Here is a 17,138-nt window from a genome sequence, read left to right on the forward strand (position 1 = left end):
CCAATTGGCACATTTTTTTTATTTTTGGCAATTTTACTTTATCACTGTTGCAAACTAAAAATTTCGTAGTTGGTGACATTGAACAATTTCAGTTTCTTAATTCTAGGGCTACATATGCTTGTAGATATGTGCAATTGCTTCAAGCAATTTTTCTATTGTTGCCAAGTTAGCAAGTAAGCATCTCGCCAAATCAAGTGACATGCATACCTTTAAAGGAAAAGCGCCTTATGCGGTCAACTCTCTCAAATTCACACAAGATTTGAGAAGTATTTTTTTTTTTTTTTTTTTGGCTGGCATTATTAAGAGCTGCTTCATACTTACACATTAAGTTATAAATTGATTAACTAACATTTTGTTTGTAAGAAGTCCTGAAGTTGGTATAAAAATGTCTTTTATTTATTTATTTTTTAACACTTGTCCTTTAACTGTGATATCTGTCACTAAGTGAAGAATTGACTTTAAAAAATAGTTGCTGTGATTACTGATCATGACTTATTCAACATGTTCATGTTTTATTTTTCTACTTTCTGTAAATTAGTCGTAAAAAAAGGTAACAAAACACCATGTGTAAACCAACTGCCAATAGTTGCGAGATAAGTATACAGTCAAATCCCGCTGTAACAAAGTCTAAGGGAACAACAAAATCATTATACTGTGATGAAATTTCTTAAAACCAATATTACAAATGTTGAGATTGTTCTTTGGTAATTTGAACTTGGAATTACCAAATTACCAGTCGTTGTTTAAGCAAGATTTTCATTGTAACAGGGTTCGCTAAAACAGAATTTGACTGTATATTTACAAATGCATTTTAAATTGTATTGTGTGTCACACTGTCATACTAAAATATAACGAATCAACTTGTCAGATATTTTCCATCCTTAAAATTTCTTATCAATTTCTTCTTTTGTTTTATAATTCTTTCTTTTCTTTCATATCCTTTTGTCGTTACAACTTATATTGTATTGAATAATTCATTTTGACTTATCAAATGCAGTAAGTAAATTATTTCAAACCTTAGTAAATAAATTAGCTCTTAAAACTACCGGCTGCAGAACGAATGATTCTATGAGTTTTTTTTTTTTTTGGATTGATGTGTGATAATAATTTGAAATAAAAGATTTATTTATAAAGTGCTGTTATTTTAATACATTCATGAGTTACATATTTAAGCATAACTTTAAAAATTAACTAATTTTAAATAATTATTCCTTAACTTTGTATGTTGAGGTCATAATTATGGACATTGTGTGAATAAGTATTGTAACTTTTCAGTTCTCATAATCTAAGGATGGGCTAATAAGCTAATTGGCAGATTACCAATTAATTGTCAAAAGATAACCAGCTGCTGATTAATTTAAACTATAATGATTTTTTATATTACAATTTTTCCATCAACTTCTTTTAAACTACAATTTTGGCTCTTCAGAATTAGTTAATTGTTTTTTTGTTGTTATGTTGTTTGCGCTATTCAATGCAGGCCTTTTGTCTTTACAAAAATTATAACGTTATCTTATACAATGCTAAAGTACATTTTTAGAATGTCTTGTTGTTATTATACCTGTATCCAGTGCTGTAGTAGGAAAAAAAATAAAAAAATGAGGGAACGCAGGTCTTTTTATACTGTAGGTGAAAATTTTTGTTTGGCCACAGTAGCTCAGTTCATATTACTTACGACACCTTTAATTAAAAAAGCATTTTTTTTTCCAAAAAAAGGTGGAAAGCTAATTTGCATGAAAATTACATTATTCTTACAATAATAAACAAATATTTCAGGGAATATATATTCCCTCCCACACCCCAACTACTGCCTGTATCTACTTTTGAGTCTCTTCAGTATCTTCATTAAACTTATGTGTAATGTTGTAGTTTTAAAACAGCATTGAATAAATTTGACTTGTATGTTTTCCTTTCAGCATGTAGGTGGCTATTTATGAGAAATTTATAAACTCGATTTCTTGTTTCCAGTTTAAGAAAACATTTTCTGGCAGATGAGAAAAATATTTCAAATGCTTGGAATCTTTTCCACTAACTTAAATGCAAAAGGGACAGCTGTACTGGAAATTCATGCCCTTCTACTAGCTATAAAATACTGTTAACTGGATCCAAAGTTGATTTATTAAACCCTTGAACTAAAATGAGAGTCCAGCTTGTCATGGATTGCCAATGAAGTGCTGCCTTTGCCAGAAATTATTGGGAGTTGATACTTTTAATGAAATAAGTACATTTATATCATATCTGTACAACAATAAATATTCATATAAATGAGGATCCACCATATAGCTAGAAAATAGATGTGCACGCCATGCGCACATACATTTGCTGCAAATATGTACTTCGCTCAAAATTTTAAAATTAATATCAAAATTAAACAATGGTTATTTTACATGAAATACACCGCCAGCTCAGTCTAAATCTGTTGATAAATTAATTAAATTAATCTTTTGTTTTCATGAATACGTGATTGAAAGCACAATCTAGCATTGCATTACTGAAAATTTTACCTACCCACTGAAATTTTTTTAAATTACTTGCAGATAGTTTTGAGTTGTGTGTGCAGATACTTTGTTTTTTTTTTTTTTTTACAATGGGATCCACTAGGAAAAGGGCTAATGCCACTTTTTGATGAAATCTTAGTTCTATGTTTTATTGATTCATTTTGTAGCATTGTTTGTAGTTAAGCACGATTTTATCAGACATTATTTACTGCTAAAAACTTGTTTCTTTTTTCCATTGTCATTTTATTAATTATTAAATTTACATTTTCTTTTTATTCGAAGATTAGACTTTGACTCTTTTTCTAGTGACCCCTTCAAATGCAAGAACCAAATATTATTCTTATTAGCAACAAATTAAATGCTGATTGCATCTAAAGTACTTCTCACCTTGAAATCTAGAAGTATTATCTCTCGAGAAACATTTTTGCATTGCATAAATATGTTGACCAATGTACGAACCCTCAGAGCAAGATCCCAGGTTAAACCTGAAGCTCAGAATTTTCAAAATGGAAGTTTTAAAAAAACTGAAATTAATGCACAAGTTTTTAATTCATCTGCAATTCAAGTGAGGAAGAAGTCAACAAATAAAAAGGATTTGAAGACCAATATTGACGACGTCAATAACGCAGAATCAGTAAATGTGAGTGATAAAATTCAAAGCTCTGAAATCGAAGGTACTAGCATAGTGGCTAAAGGAGATATTGCTTCAAAACTCGAAAAAAAATCATCAAGGAAAAGAAGTGGAAATAGAAAGATAAAAACTGAATTGAATGAGAATGCAACAGAATCAGTACCAACAAGCTGTGAGATAAGTATTAAAAGTGAACCACTTGATGATACTGTTTCAAACAAAGAACAACCCGTTGTTGAAATTTTAAAAAGTTCAAGGAAAAGAAGTATCAAAACTGAAAGCGAACCGTTTGATATTAAGATAAATATTTGTGATACAGAAGGCACAGACAATGTTTATATGGATTCTTCAGGCGCTCCTATTTCCGCCACTAAATCTCCGAGGAAAAGGCGACAAGTCAAAAGTGAGACAAATGTCGTTAAGAGTGAGAAGGAAGCCAAGACAATAAAACGAGAAGTTGCAGACATTGAAGATGCTGCTTGGGAGCCTGATAACTGGAAGGAAGTCTGGGAGAACATTTTGAAGATGAGAAAAATGTATGTTGCACCAGTGGATAGTTTAGGCTGTGAGGAGTGCCCCGATAAAGGAGTGACACCAGAAGTAAGTGAATTTATTTTAATGTATGGAAATTTTAGTTAATAATTTCCAGGACTTATGCCTGTCAACTCTACTGGTTTTTCTGGGAATTTCCCAGATTTTGAGCCTTTCTCTTGATTTTTATTCCAAATCTCCCAATCTCAATAAAAATACTTTTATTTTGAGAATTTTGAAGAAAGAAAAACCCTGTAAAATTATTTTATCAAAGATTGATCCTCAATTATCTACCATCCTTATGTGTATACAGTGAAACCTGTGTATAACGATACTGTCGATAACAATAACCTGTCTATTACGTGGTCCCAACTGTATCGTTGTAGACAGGTTTTACTGTATAGTGTAAGGAACTTGCATATAATTTTCTTTTAAGAAAGAGTAAAAAATCCTCCTAAATAATAAAATAATGCAATATTGTAGCGTCTATCAATCATCTACTGGATATTTTCTTGGAATATTGTCATTATGCATACTCAAAAATGTGTATGTAGTAATTATGCTTTAATGTTAAATTACCATATAATATTGATGACCACCACTGAAACTTCTTGGCAGAAACTTAATTGCTGTGTTTGAGATTTCAATCCTTTTGCAACAAGCTAATATTACATTTATTTTGAAATACGAAGGTTATTTTATTGTATGCCAGCATAGAATGACTTTTTTAATTTATTTTATTCCACTTGTTAATTGATATTTTTATAGTTATATATTTTTTGTTCAGCTCCCCAATTTTTAAGGTAAGAATAAGCACTTAAATGTTTGATTTTTCATTATTTATTCTAAAATTAATACAAAATAAAATCAAAAATATAAAATATTTAAATATGCTAATGCTGAACATTTGCTTCACAGAAAACTGCTTTCTATGTTTGATATTTCAATCCTTTTCTATTTTCCAAGTTTTTCAGATATTTTGAAATACATAAAGTATTTTATCATATCCAGCTTTAAATGGCTTTTTTCTTTTTAAATTTATGCATTTTAATAGTTTTTCTTTTGTTGTTGATAAATTACTAGTCGTTATGTATATCTTGAGGGAAGTATTGATTTGGAAAGGAATAAGTAATTAATTGTTTTACTTGTTGTTTGTTTTCAAATTAAAATAACACATGTATTAAAGAAATTCTTAGAAGTAAAAACTTTAAAAAAGTAAAACTATAATTATTCCAAAAAAAAAAAAGATTAGTTTTAGGAGTAATAGGAGGGTGGGTGGAATGAGACAGCTGTATTTATGCGAAATAAAATGAAAAATAGTTCTAGCTTTTCCCTCAGATGTACCAGCTTTAGTAATTTTACTTGTGTCTAATCTGTTAGACAAGCTAGAAATAATGTTTCACATTTTGGTTTGAATGCAACTGTCCCATTCCACCCTCATCCCATTCCTCTTAACTCTCCCCTGTAGGCAAAGTATAAAACTTGGGTTGGAACTGTTACGCATTAATAAATATGAAACCTGATGTGTATAAAAATGTATCATTTTTTTTATAATTTTTTCATACATCTTAGATATGTTGTATTTACAAGTTAAAACAATTCCCACTCTTGACTTGTTTCTTCTAAATGTTGTAGGTTCATCGTTATCAGACGCTGATTTCTGTGATGTTGTCTAGCCAGACAAGAGATGAAGTGACTTTTGCGGCAACTCAGCGTCTGATAGAACATGGTTTGACTGTGGATAATATTCTGAAGACTCCTGATGAAAAAATTGGAAAATTGATCTACCCGGCAGGTTTTTGGAAAGTATGATTAACTTGCTGTTTTGAATTTTATTAGAATTGAAATTGTGCGTAATCTTCTTTCCTTTTTGAAATTAGCTGAGAGCTATTTCTCAACTCATTGCCAAGTATGAGATATTTTGTTGTAGATGATAAGAGCACTAACCGACTAAGAGCTTAATTGCGGTTGCTAGGACTGCTGTTTTCAGACAGAAATATTGTTAGCTCCCCCCCTTCCCATTCCTTTTTTTTTTTTTTTTTGATTTCCAAAGAGTAGTGAATTCACTTTTTTTTTAAGATATAAAACCAGTTACAAGCATTGGTTAAATTATTGCCCCGTTTGGACTAAAATGATGTTTTTTTCATTTAACAGTATTTTGATTAAATTTACTTGTGCAAGGGTTGCTATTTTTTTTTTATTAAATAAAACTAAATGACTTCATACATATTATTGCACGATCCATTTTTTCAGCAGCAAAGGTTCAACTCTTTTTTTTTTTTTTAGTTTCTTTTATTAGATTTCTATCAGTTGGTTTTTTACAGTGTTAACGCTTCTTGCGGCGGACCACGCCCACTCAATATTCAACTCCATAGATCAGCTCAGGTATACTCGGGTTTACTGCTAGGAGAGTTAACAATATCCCTATAGCTATTTTTAAACATTTTTTTTTCAAAGTGAATTTATGTGTCATATTTGGAACTAAAAAATATGTGGTTTTTATTTGGAAATTAAAAGAAAGTTACTGGAAATGAGTTCAAAAAGACACTTCTGGTGTAAAATGGATCATGTTTTATTACAAAATTCTGTTGTAGTTCAAGCTGAAAATCCTAAAAAAATCCCTGTTTCCTTGAAAACTATCAAGAATTAAGGGGCTGTCTATAAATGACATAACTTTTTTTTCAATATCCTCCCCTCAGCCTTTAGTCACAAAGTAACTATTCACCTTTCTTCCTCCGCTCTCCTTGTCACAATGTTAGTATTTCAACCAAAATGTCTGATGTCATTCTTATTCCCCCTCATTCACTTTTATCACTAACTAACAACCCTTTTGTCCCTTGAAAGGTGACAGACATCATTTGTGAACAACCCCTTAAAAATTACACAAAATTGAATCAAGGTAATACACTGAATACTAAAGAGAGTCAAACGTTGTGAAAAAACATGTTTGCTTTCAATGAGTCTGGGGCAGTTCTCAAAAGGTGGGAGCAAACACAGACCTCAACTTTGAAGCTTTAACACCAAATAACTTTCATTTTAATTAACTCAAAATTTTTTGAGTTAAATTATAATACTGTATAGAGACAAGAATTGACATAAATTATGGAAAAATTGCTCTTCAAATGCCCTTAAAAAAATATTTTCTTTGCTAAAAGGCACAATTTTGGACATACCAAAACGTTAACTGAGCAAATGTACCATTAAAAAAAATTTTTTTTTAATTATTTCCATACGTTTCAAAAAAGAAATTAAAGGTATGAATCTTACACTGAATAATTTTTTGTTAATATTTTACACAAATAACAAAAGTAAAGACAGATTATTTACTTTGTAAACGATTTTAGAAAAAAGTAAGTTTGAAATTTAATGTATGTCCAAAAGTTACAATCTTTACAATGCTATTATTTGAAAACTAAGTATATGATGTTTTCGTTTTAAAGGTATTTATCGATCCTGAGAATCAATTTTTAATTGCTTAAAAGTGTTTTCATAAGCTTTTATGCAGTATCTTAGAAGATAAATAATTTTTCTTAAACATACATGTGAGATGTCCAAATGGCGTTACGATCTTGACGCCGATAATTCTGTCCGTTTATTCATAATTTTTGATCATCCACTGTCTTCTAACCTCAATAAAAAAGGTTATTATAATGTTATCTTCTTTAATCCATTGGTATTTTGCATAATTAATACGTTACACATTGAACAATACATAAATTTCAGTAGAAACATGGCTGGTTATGATCGAACGAAAGCCATTTTGCGCTAAAATCGCCAAGCAAACTCCGTTGGCGACAACACAGTGTACGATAAGCTAAAGGTTACCAGAGGGGAATTCCAACTGCACCAGTTTTGGCGACTTTATCACCTGTGCTAGCAATTTTTTTCCCCCTCTTTTATTATTTTAGAATTTTTTTTTTCCTTTCTGTTCGAAACGTAATTTAACGATCTCCAAATAGAAATACGAATTTCTTTTTTCAATAATTATTTTTAGACATTGTTTTAATTTTTATGACATTAAAAAAATATTCATTTATAAAACTGATGTCACTTTTTACATTTGTATTATTTTTAATTTGAAGCTTTTTTTTTACCTTTCATCAACTTTTTCAAAATCATTCCAAAACTTATATTTAACTTTATTTATCATTATTCGGAACTCCAGCGCTCGAATACGCTACCTTGCGGTGATTTACAAAACTGCAAATGAAACTAAAACTTTGCCACGTTGCGTTCCATGTGTGTCTGTTGACGTAAACACAGGCAGTTTGTTCTGAGTATTTATTAACGCAATCGATGTGTCTTAGTTTGTTTTCAGCTACAGAAATTAATTCGTCCCTTAGTAGTATTCTCGAGCTCCTCAAAATAATGTTAGTTTTCATTATTTCCTTAATAATAGGTGAAAGCGAAAATTCTGGATTAACAAACTTGGATAACGTTATACAAGGTAAAAAATTCTATTGTTTTGTATGAATTTGTAAGAATATGGGAGTTTTTTTAATCTTAAATTAATTAAACTTACCATATTTTACAGCAGCATTTAGTTGGAATGGACAGTATGCAAAATATTTTCTTGAATATATTATCGTAGAAAAAAATGAATAACCGAGAAAGAATTTACTTTATTCCTTTTATTCTCAGCTGAAAGGTTTCGCCAAATTTGTTTAGGGTTATAGTTTTGGTATTGTGCGAGCAAAGTAGCCTTGGCGAGATTTCGCGTTTTTAGTTAAACCATTTTTAATTTTTATCATGAGTGGATAAAATGGTAGTAAGATTACAGAATTCGATAAGTGAAAGGAAATAATGGTCAATCAACTGAAAAGAAAACTACCACCATATATCCGTGAGAATTTTGTTGATGATTTGCATAACATGACACAATTAAATCGTAGTTCAGAAATTAGAAAAATCGAAACAGAAAATTTTTAAATGAACCGATTCGGGAATTCGAGAGAAATAACTCGGCTACAAATGGAAAACAATAAGCGCTAGCCAAGCAAGGCAAAAAAGTATCATCTTCTTTCGATAACAATTTGTAATGTCATATTGAATTTTCTAGCATTAATTGTTATTCTTGTCAGGCCACAATTATTATTTAGTTTTATCAAGAATTGATAAATATCGAATTCAACATCGTGGAAATAGCTGCTTAGAACTACGGACTACGTAGTTTGCATTAATCTTTGACGTTTAGTAATGCTTCTTGAATTCTCATTTCTTTCGACGTGGGCCAGAATATCCACAAGACTTTGAAAATTAATTTAAAAAGAATAAAGCGAAAAAATGATACGTACGAACAAAAATCACAACACTTTTAGCATTTTCTTCGTTACCATGTGCGTTTGTTTTAGTTTTCAAGTCCGCCATTAGACAGTGAGTTCAGTGCCCCCTATAGTTTGTTGGAGTTGCGAATATGTAAAGAGCAGTATGTATAGCCATTCAAGAACTTGATTAATATCCTCTTTATTATTAAATTGCAAAATTCAAAAAGTAGTAAATAAAATTTTCATTGGAAAAGTTAAAAATCAGATTAACAATTGTCAAAAATGGTGAAACTTACATTAAGATGATGTCCAAAATCCGTTACCTACAGGACAACAATGTCCAAAATATGTTACCTACATACTGCTGATTTAATTTGCTAATTAACATTTTTTACAAATACCTGCTGTCTTTTCATGTTCATATATTGTGTTCTAGGTATGCATACTATAGAATAAAAGCAAAATTGACGTCAAATTTGAAAATTTTTGAAATTGCTCAAAGTTAACTTTTTTGTTCCCACCTTTTGAGAACTGCCCTCTGATAACTTAACCAACACTTTAGATGTGATCCAATGTCACAAAGAAGTGTGGCTTTTAAACAGGAGAAAAATATACTATTTCTTCTTGCTCCATTCACACTTAATTTCAAGAATTTTTTTAAAAAAGTATTTGTTCTTGTTTACAAATTAAGCATTAGAGCTTAATTATTATAATGTTACAAATTAAGCATCCCAGAGGTCCCCGAACCTTCCTTCTTTGTTGTATTTATCGGCTTGGGATGGATCTTCCGAATATTTATTTATTTTGAACAAAATACAATCTTTTTTTTACAATAAACAATTTTGAAGTTACAGATTACACATTAGACCAAATGAAGCATGACATGGATTCGTACAAAACATATTCTCTCATTTGGAAAATGAGTGCCACAATACGATGAAATGAAATTTTACAGGAGAAGCGTTTGAAGTTTAGCTCTTCTAGAAATTTGCTGTAAGAGAAGTAAATTTACTGTGCTCTCCAGTGGTTAATATTAGAACAAAAAATCTCATTATTTTCCAAGGAAGATAACATCATTTGAAACCCTTTAAAGCAAAAAAATCAAAAATTTCGTATTGTAGCAATTTTTTTCCAAACGAGCGATATAAATTACACATAATGAGAAAAGAGAGGCATAATAGAAGCACCACAATTATTAACAAGAAGAGATATTTAAATGAAATTCAATCTGTTTAATTCTTGCTTATTGATAAATAAATGTATATAAAATCTTTTTCTATGTGCCTTTAAAAAGGAAACTTTCTTTTGAGAGATTAGAAAACACATTATTGATCCGAGAACGAGTGAAATTTTGAGATAGGACTTTTAAAATGTTATGACTGAAAGTCTAGGAAGGATCAGTACCATCTAGGCAGAGATCCTTACAAATAAAGCAGTAGCTTTACTCATCATAACTCTTAATAATAATAATAACTCTTTTATCTATATTTCTATTTTTTTACTATTTAACTTCATATCTTCCACTGCTTAAAACACTGGGGGAATTGGTTTGATGAAGTGAGCAAGAATTATTCTTAAATTTGTTAGAACCCTGTAATTTATCAAAAAGATATTAACTTCAAATGTTTTTGCTACACCCAGGTTAGTGTTTTTAAAATATGTTGCTTTACAGGAAAAATTGAATGCATAAAAATGTACTTAGTAGAAGAGATCAGAAAAATAGAAAAAAAAAGTATGGGAAAATTGCAAACACTTGTATTTATGATTCCTTTCTTCTCAGCCCCCTCATAAGATTAAATGAAGAAATTCTTTGGTGTTGTAAAGCCGTCGAAAGCTTAACGATTGATGACCAATTAATAAGTTAATTCATATTATTATTATTTGCAACTATCCACTATAATATGTGAGAACTAGAAGTTTTGTCCTGTATAGCTGAAGTGGCTAATTTGTCTGTTTTTATACTCTTTATAGTTTAGCAATGTGTCATATTAATATCGTCAAAATATTTTATCTTTTAGTGGAGGGGATTTCAGTTTTTCCCCCTCAAAAACATTGGTTTATTGTCAATTTAATATATAACACGTATAAGAAAACTAGTACAAAAATCATTATATAGATATGTACAAAGGGATCAGTAAGTATGAAGTTTGACCGTTTTCAATAAGTAATTCATAATTTAGAGTTTATGTTGAAAAACATAATTTTAAAGATCCTGGAATGGGATATTTGTCTAGCAAGTAGTTATTCTTCTCGATTTTTCAATAAATACAAAAAGGCTGCTATGCAGTAAGATGGTTCTCTATAACTTCGGCTGATAAATATCAAATTATTTTGTTATCAATCAGTTGGCCTCCCCACCATCTTGATTCTGCACATAGTTTAAGGAATAACCTTTTTCTTTTCTCACTTGTATTATTACCATCTTGACTTTCATATTTTTCTTTTTTAGTCGAAAATCCAATACATCAAACGAACAACGCAGATTCTCAAAGACCAGTATGGCAGCGACATTCCTCGAACTTTTAAGGAGTTGTGTAAGCTGCCCGGCGTGGGGCCAAAAATGGCCAACATAGTGATGAGTGTGGGCTGGAATGATACGGTTGGCATCGCGGTCGATACGCACGTACACCAGATTTCCAACAGGTTGGGTTGGGTGAAGAAGCCAACCAAAGAGCCTGAACAAACAAGGAAAGCTTTAGAAAGCTGGCTTCCAAAGTTAGTACTTTTTAGCATTTTTTCAGTCTTGTGCATATAACAAATAATAATAATAATAAAAAGAACTGCACCTGTGAAAAGGCAACTTTGTATTTATGTGCAGTATGTTTTTTATTTATAACAAATAATTAATGTATTGGGTTGTTCGGAAAGTAATTTCGTTTTTTCCCGTCAGAGGACTTAAATACGTTATTTCGAAACCAACTTCACACTTAAGCCGCATAACCATTATATGTCTTGAGAGCTGATATTGCAAGGCTTGTGTGTGAAAAAGTTCTATTAGTTCTATGCAGTAGTTTTTGGTTGGTGCCCTTTTAAATATGGAGAGCAATAAGCAGCATTTTCGTCATATTTTACTTTTTTATTTCAGAAAAGGTAAAAATGCTGTCCAAGCGAGAAAAAATTGACGGATGTGTATGGAGAAGGCGTGTTAACAGTACGCCAGTGCCAGAACTGGTTTGCAAAATTTCGATCCGGCAATTTTGATGTCGAAGATGCACCACGGTCTGGAAGGCCGGTCGAAGCTGACAAAGATGCGATAAAGGCATTAGTTGATGCAAATCGGCGAATAACCACACGAGAGATCGGTGAGAGATTAAATTTGTCGAATTCGACTGTTTATGGCCATTTGAAAGGCATGGGCTTAACCTCGAAGCTCGATGTGTGGGTGCCCCATGTCCTTACGGAGCCTCACACAAGTTTGGTCACTCGCCAAAAACTTTTACAGCTTGAATGGGACGTACTGCAACATCCACCATATTCTCCAGATCTGGCGCCTTCCGACTACTATTTGTTCCGGTCCCTGCAAAATTTTTTGGATGGCAAAACCTTTACCTCAAATGAAGATGTCAAAAACCACCTGAACCAGTTTTTTGCCAGCAAGGACCAAAATTTTTATGAGAGGGGAATTATGTTACTGCCAGAAAGATGGCAAAAGGTGTTGGACCAGAATGACCAATATATAATTTAATAAAATATTTATTCATTATACGAAAACTGTCTTTCATGTACCCCAAAAAAAACGAAATGACTTTCCGAACAACCCAATATATCATGAACAAAGTTGCGAACAATAGCACATTTGTACATTGGCAAACAATTTTTGCTGTTGTTTGTATATTTGGGCCTCTTATGTGTTTAATTTGATTTCACATTTCAACTCTAAGGTACTTATTTATTTTTTATGCTTTGTAAAAATATCCAAGTTACTTATTATTTTTGTTAAGAAAGTAATATGTAACTTGGAGAACCAATAGATGATGGGTTTTTGTTTGATAAATTGCTTACTTGTGTCAATGTCTCAAAATTACATGAAGTGTATTTCCACATGCAATCGACACTATGTATTCTTTACTCTGCATCCTTTTTTGGAATCGAATCTTTAATTAAAATTATTTATTGTTACAAATATGAAAATATGAACCAGCAACAAGCTTTGGACCCAGTTTGGCTGCTATTAGTAATCCCAATAAAGTTCAAGGGCCCTCTTAAAACCATTCACCGCATTACAAATAACAGTTGCTTCCATAAACTATTCCAATTGTTTACAAACTTATTAATCATCTTTTATTTTCTTAATTTCAAGAGTAGCCTGGTATTTGAAAAGCTGAAAATGACTCTCGGATTTGCCGCTTGACAACAAATTTTGCCCATCAACTTTTTGCTGTAGTAACAAATTCAAATAACTGGATCATATCCCATCTAAATATTCTTTGGTGGGTGCCATATATATTAAACTTTTTAAACTTGAAATTGAAAAGCTTAGTTTAAGCTTAATGTGTATAATTTTAAGTTTAGATTATGGTCTTGTCATATCTAAATCTGAAAGCTGATTTTCTAACCTTATGTTCCTCGCTCTGAACCCTTTCTTATAAATGAATATCTTTCTGAAACTAAATACACCAAAACTAAACGGCGTACTTCACATGACATATTTAAGTTGTGTGTTATGTTAGTAAGCAAATAAATAAAACTTTGTTTTATTTTCACTAAAATTCTAGTTTGAAAAAATGAACTTTGGCTGAAAACGTATGTAGCATCAAGTTTAAATCATTTCAACGACCATTACCATAAGTAAAGTTACTGGAAGCAGCTCTTAAAAATTAGTTTCGTTGTAAAAAAAATATTTTCTTAACTTTTTTAGCACATTTTTTAAAGGTACTTTAAAAATAAAATAAAAAACAGTGTACACAAACATTAGTTATTTAATTTAACTATTCATGTTGATGCTCAACTAATTAGTGTACACTTCAAAAAAGTATGTTGTTGACTTTTTGCAAAATAAATAAAACTGTTAATTATTTATGATTTGGGAACAAAGATTGTCTTATATGTTTATTTTTTTCTAAATTTCAGTGGAGGCAAATTAAAAATCGACAGTTATTTTTAAGTTTAAAATCTAGTAATGTGTAGCAAAATTAGGTTATGTTTCCTTCATTAAAAAATGATTAATTTTTGTTAGCATGAATCTAATTTTTCATCGGCTTATCTATTTCTGTTAAGGGCAGTTAAAATTGTTTACTTCTTACCAAGATAAATATGTACAGTAGAACCTCAATTAATGGAAGTGATTGGGACCAGACGCTTCTTTGATAAATTGAAAATTGCAGATAAAAGGGAGGTTTTTAAAATGCATGTCAATGGACTGCAGAAACTAGTCTCATTTACTGAGTGACTACATGTGATATTTTTAACTAGATTTTCAAAATTGTAAAACTAGGGGTGAAATGTAATGTTAAACAATATGGAGGGGGTCCCAGAAAAGTCATTTGTGACGCCCCTGGACCTAATACTATTATCATATTCAATTGCTTTCGAGTATAATACTATTTAAAAAACTATAGTTATTTCAAGGTTCCAAAAATTAACTCTTGGCTTAGGTGAGAAAAAACCAAAAATGATATAAACAGATAGATAATGCTGAACCAGCCTCCAGTTTTCTTAAAGAGATGTTTACTTGTTAAGAAATAAAATTTTAGGTTAACCGAAACTGATTCTCAAAATCAGTTGAATATTCTTCCGGTGTAGAGTTCTAGATGATTTAGGTTCTGCTGTCCTATAAAATTTGTTTGAAGTGAAAAAATCATTTAATTTTACTCCACTGGCCAAATAGACCTGCTTGAAAAGTTAAAATAAAATTTGAATGTTAACTCGATAAACCTAGATGCCTAATTTATTCCTGTTTGACCAAAAAATACCGTTTGTAATAGAGATCTATGGAGACCAATTAATGTGACCCTTGTTGGCTTGGGACAAACCATTTGCAGACCCATTGGTCCATCATGTAGCAATTGTCTAAACAACAATATCTGCCCCTTTGGAAGAAGTGAACTTGCTGCTAAAAGCACAAAGAAGCCCAAGAAGTTCTCATGTGAGCATGATTTTGTCTGGAGATATGCATGTTTTTGGTTTTGCTAAATTTGTTATGCAAAACTTAATTTCTTTGCCTTGTGAAAATATGTTATGAACAATCAGGTCTTAGCGCTATTTGAGTTTTTGAATGCTACGTCAAGAATCACTTTTTGATTGAATAAATTATTTGCATACATCAAATGTTTTATTTTTTATGAATGAGAATTTCTAACCTGTACTGTCGAGTCTCAAAACGTTGAAGTTCCGTTTAATTTGAGGTGCTTTATTTCATTAAAATATATTTTTAATAGTTAAAAAATGATTTGCATTTAAATCTAAAAATCAAATCTTTTGCTTGTGTTAAAATTACGTACATACAATAAAGTAATTGAGAGATAACCAAAAGGGGCTTAAAATTATCATAGTTCCACAACTAAGGCACTTGATTTTCGAGACTCTACTGTAATTAGTAAATTTTCAAAGCTAAATTTCAATTTGTAACACTACATTAAAAACTAGCTTTCAAATGAATATACATTTAGTTGCAAGAAGTAAAAGATCAGAAAAATAAATTAACTTTCTAATTTTGAGAAGCTTTGAAGCTATGCAGTTATTTTTATTGACTAGGAGAAAAATTAAAGAAAAAATTTGGATTGTTTTTGAGAATCAAGAAAACTAAAAAAAAAATCCAACTTTTAATAAAATAGTAGTAATAGTTAAGAAAATATTTAAATATTTCAGTCTGTACATCATTTTCCAAGAGGTGGAAACAGTTTGGTTTTATTGCATTCAGTGTATTTTTTCTAAATGTGCTCATTTTTATTCACTTAAATTTTAAGAAGTCAAAATGTTTCTTATATTCAAATTAGTGTTTCAAATAACGAACGAAACAAAAATCTCCATAAATAAGTTGTTGTAAAATAATCTGAACATACTGGCCAATGATTTTTTATTAATAATATCTACCTCAGGGCCAGACTGACGAAGTCCAAAAATTGCGATTTTCGGTTTATTAGTGCATTGTATAAAAAATCTTATTGCGCGTCGAGCCATGTGAGCGCAGTTCCAAAAAAAAAAAAAAAAAAAAATTGTAATTACTTACCAGTTTTAATAGAGCATCCGTCCAAATCTTTTGCATGCACCAGACAAAAGTGTTTCCTCTCTCCTCTCAAGTTGCGATTATGTGACTTACGTTGTTGTGGCTCTGAGGTACAAACATTACAATTTGATTAGAACTGAAGCAGCAAATAAAATGTATTTTAAATTTAATTTTTTTTAAAAACTAATTTATGTGTTTTTCTTTTTTCAGAGATCTTTGGAAAGATGGTAGTTTTCATTTGGTGGGCTTTGGACAGACAATATGCAAACCCGTGAATCCAAAATGCCATCAGTGCTTCAACGTTCAACTTTGTCCATTTGGAAAAAGCCAGTCAAAATTATGCAAAACAAAAAAATAATGATTCTTTTTGATTTTTAAGCTAGTTATTTTTTAAATGTTGTTTTATAAATAAATGTTCTACAAATTTTGTTTTTATTTATTTTTATTTCATGAAAATACACATAATTGACAAATGAACTTGAAAAAATATGTAGAAATACAATCACTTTTTGTACAATATATACACGAAATGCATCCAAGGGTTTCACTTCTCCATTGACAGCTTTTTTATTTATTTTCATTAAATTAATTTATTTTCAAAATCTCTTTATCTGATCGAGTAAATTTGCAAAAAAAAAATTCTTGGGGTTATAAAATTGCCTAAAGATTTTTACATAAAACTTGAAAAAAGTGCACTAGTAACCTGGAAAACTACTTTTCTTTTCTATCTACTTGAAAACAGATCCTCTTATTGATGTGTTGGTTTCTGTGCATGTCACACAAGAATTTTAGCATATTATACATCAAAGTATTACAATCCTGCATTTGACGATTTGTTGGCTCAGCAGTCTATGACATTCAAACTGGAATTTCAAGTTCAAGAATTTTCTAATGGAAATTCAACCAACCAAAATTTTCCAAATTTGTCAGTTAAAAATATATGCTCTACAGCAGTTATGTAATATTGAGATCATACCTGAAAAACTCTACAAATTTCTTTTCATAATTTGAGTACAACCCTTGTCTTCTTAATTATAACTGATATTCTA

At 30.5% G+C, this 17,138-nt stretch overlaps 1 protein-coding gene across 3 annotated transcripts in view; it reads left to right on the top strand.

The window, feature by feature from the left end:
• Positions 1–16,510, top strand: part of LOC129229568 (endonuclease III-like protein 1) — a 29,519-nt gene extending 13,009 nt beyond the window's left edge. Inside the window, exons 3-7 of one of the 3 annotated variants that reach the window (XM_054863897.1) lie at positions 2,805–3,729; positions 5,296–5,466; positions 11,374–11,639; positions 14,849–15,009; positions 16,300–16,436. In XM_054863897.1, the coding sequence (XP_054719872.1) occupies positions 2,857–3,729; positions 5,296–5,466; positions 11,374–11,639; positions 14,849–15,009; positions 16,300–16,301 (1,473 nt within the window). In that variant the 5' untranslated portion in view covers positions 2,805–2,856 and the 3' untranslated portion in view covers positions 16,302–16,436. Of the gene's footprint in view, positions 1–2,780; positions 3,730–5,295; positions 5,467–11,373; positions 11,640–14,848; positions 15,010–16,299 lie in introns of all 3 variants that reach the window. The other 2 variants (XM_054863898.1, XM_054863899.1) reach the window with 2 other exon arrangements.
• The last annotated feature ends 628 nt before the right edge of the window (positions 16,511–17,138 follow it).

The sequence above is a fragment of the Uloborus diversus genome, chromosome 9, assembly GCF_026930045.1.
Source record: "Uloborus diversus isolate 005 chromosome 9, Udiv.v.3.1, whole genome shotgun sequence".
Taxonomy (NCBI): Eukaryota; Metazoa; Arthropoda; class Arachnida; order Araneae; family Uloboridae; genus Uloborus; species Uloborus diversus.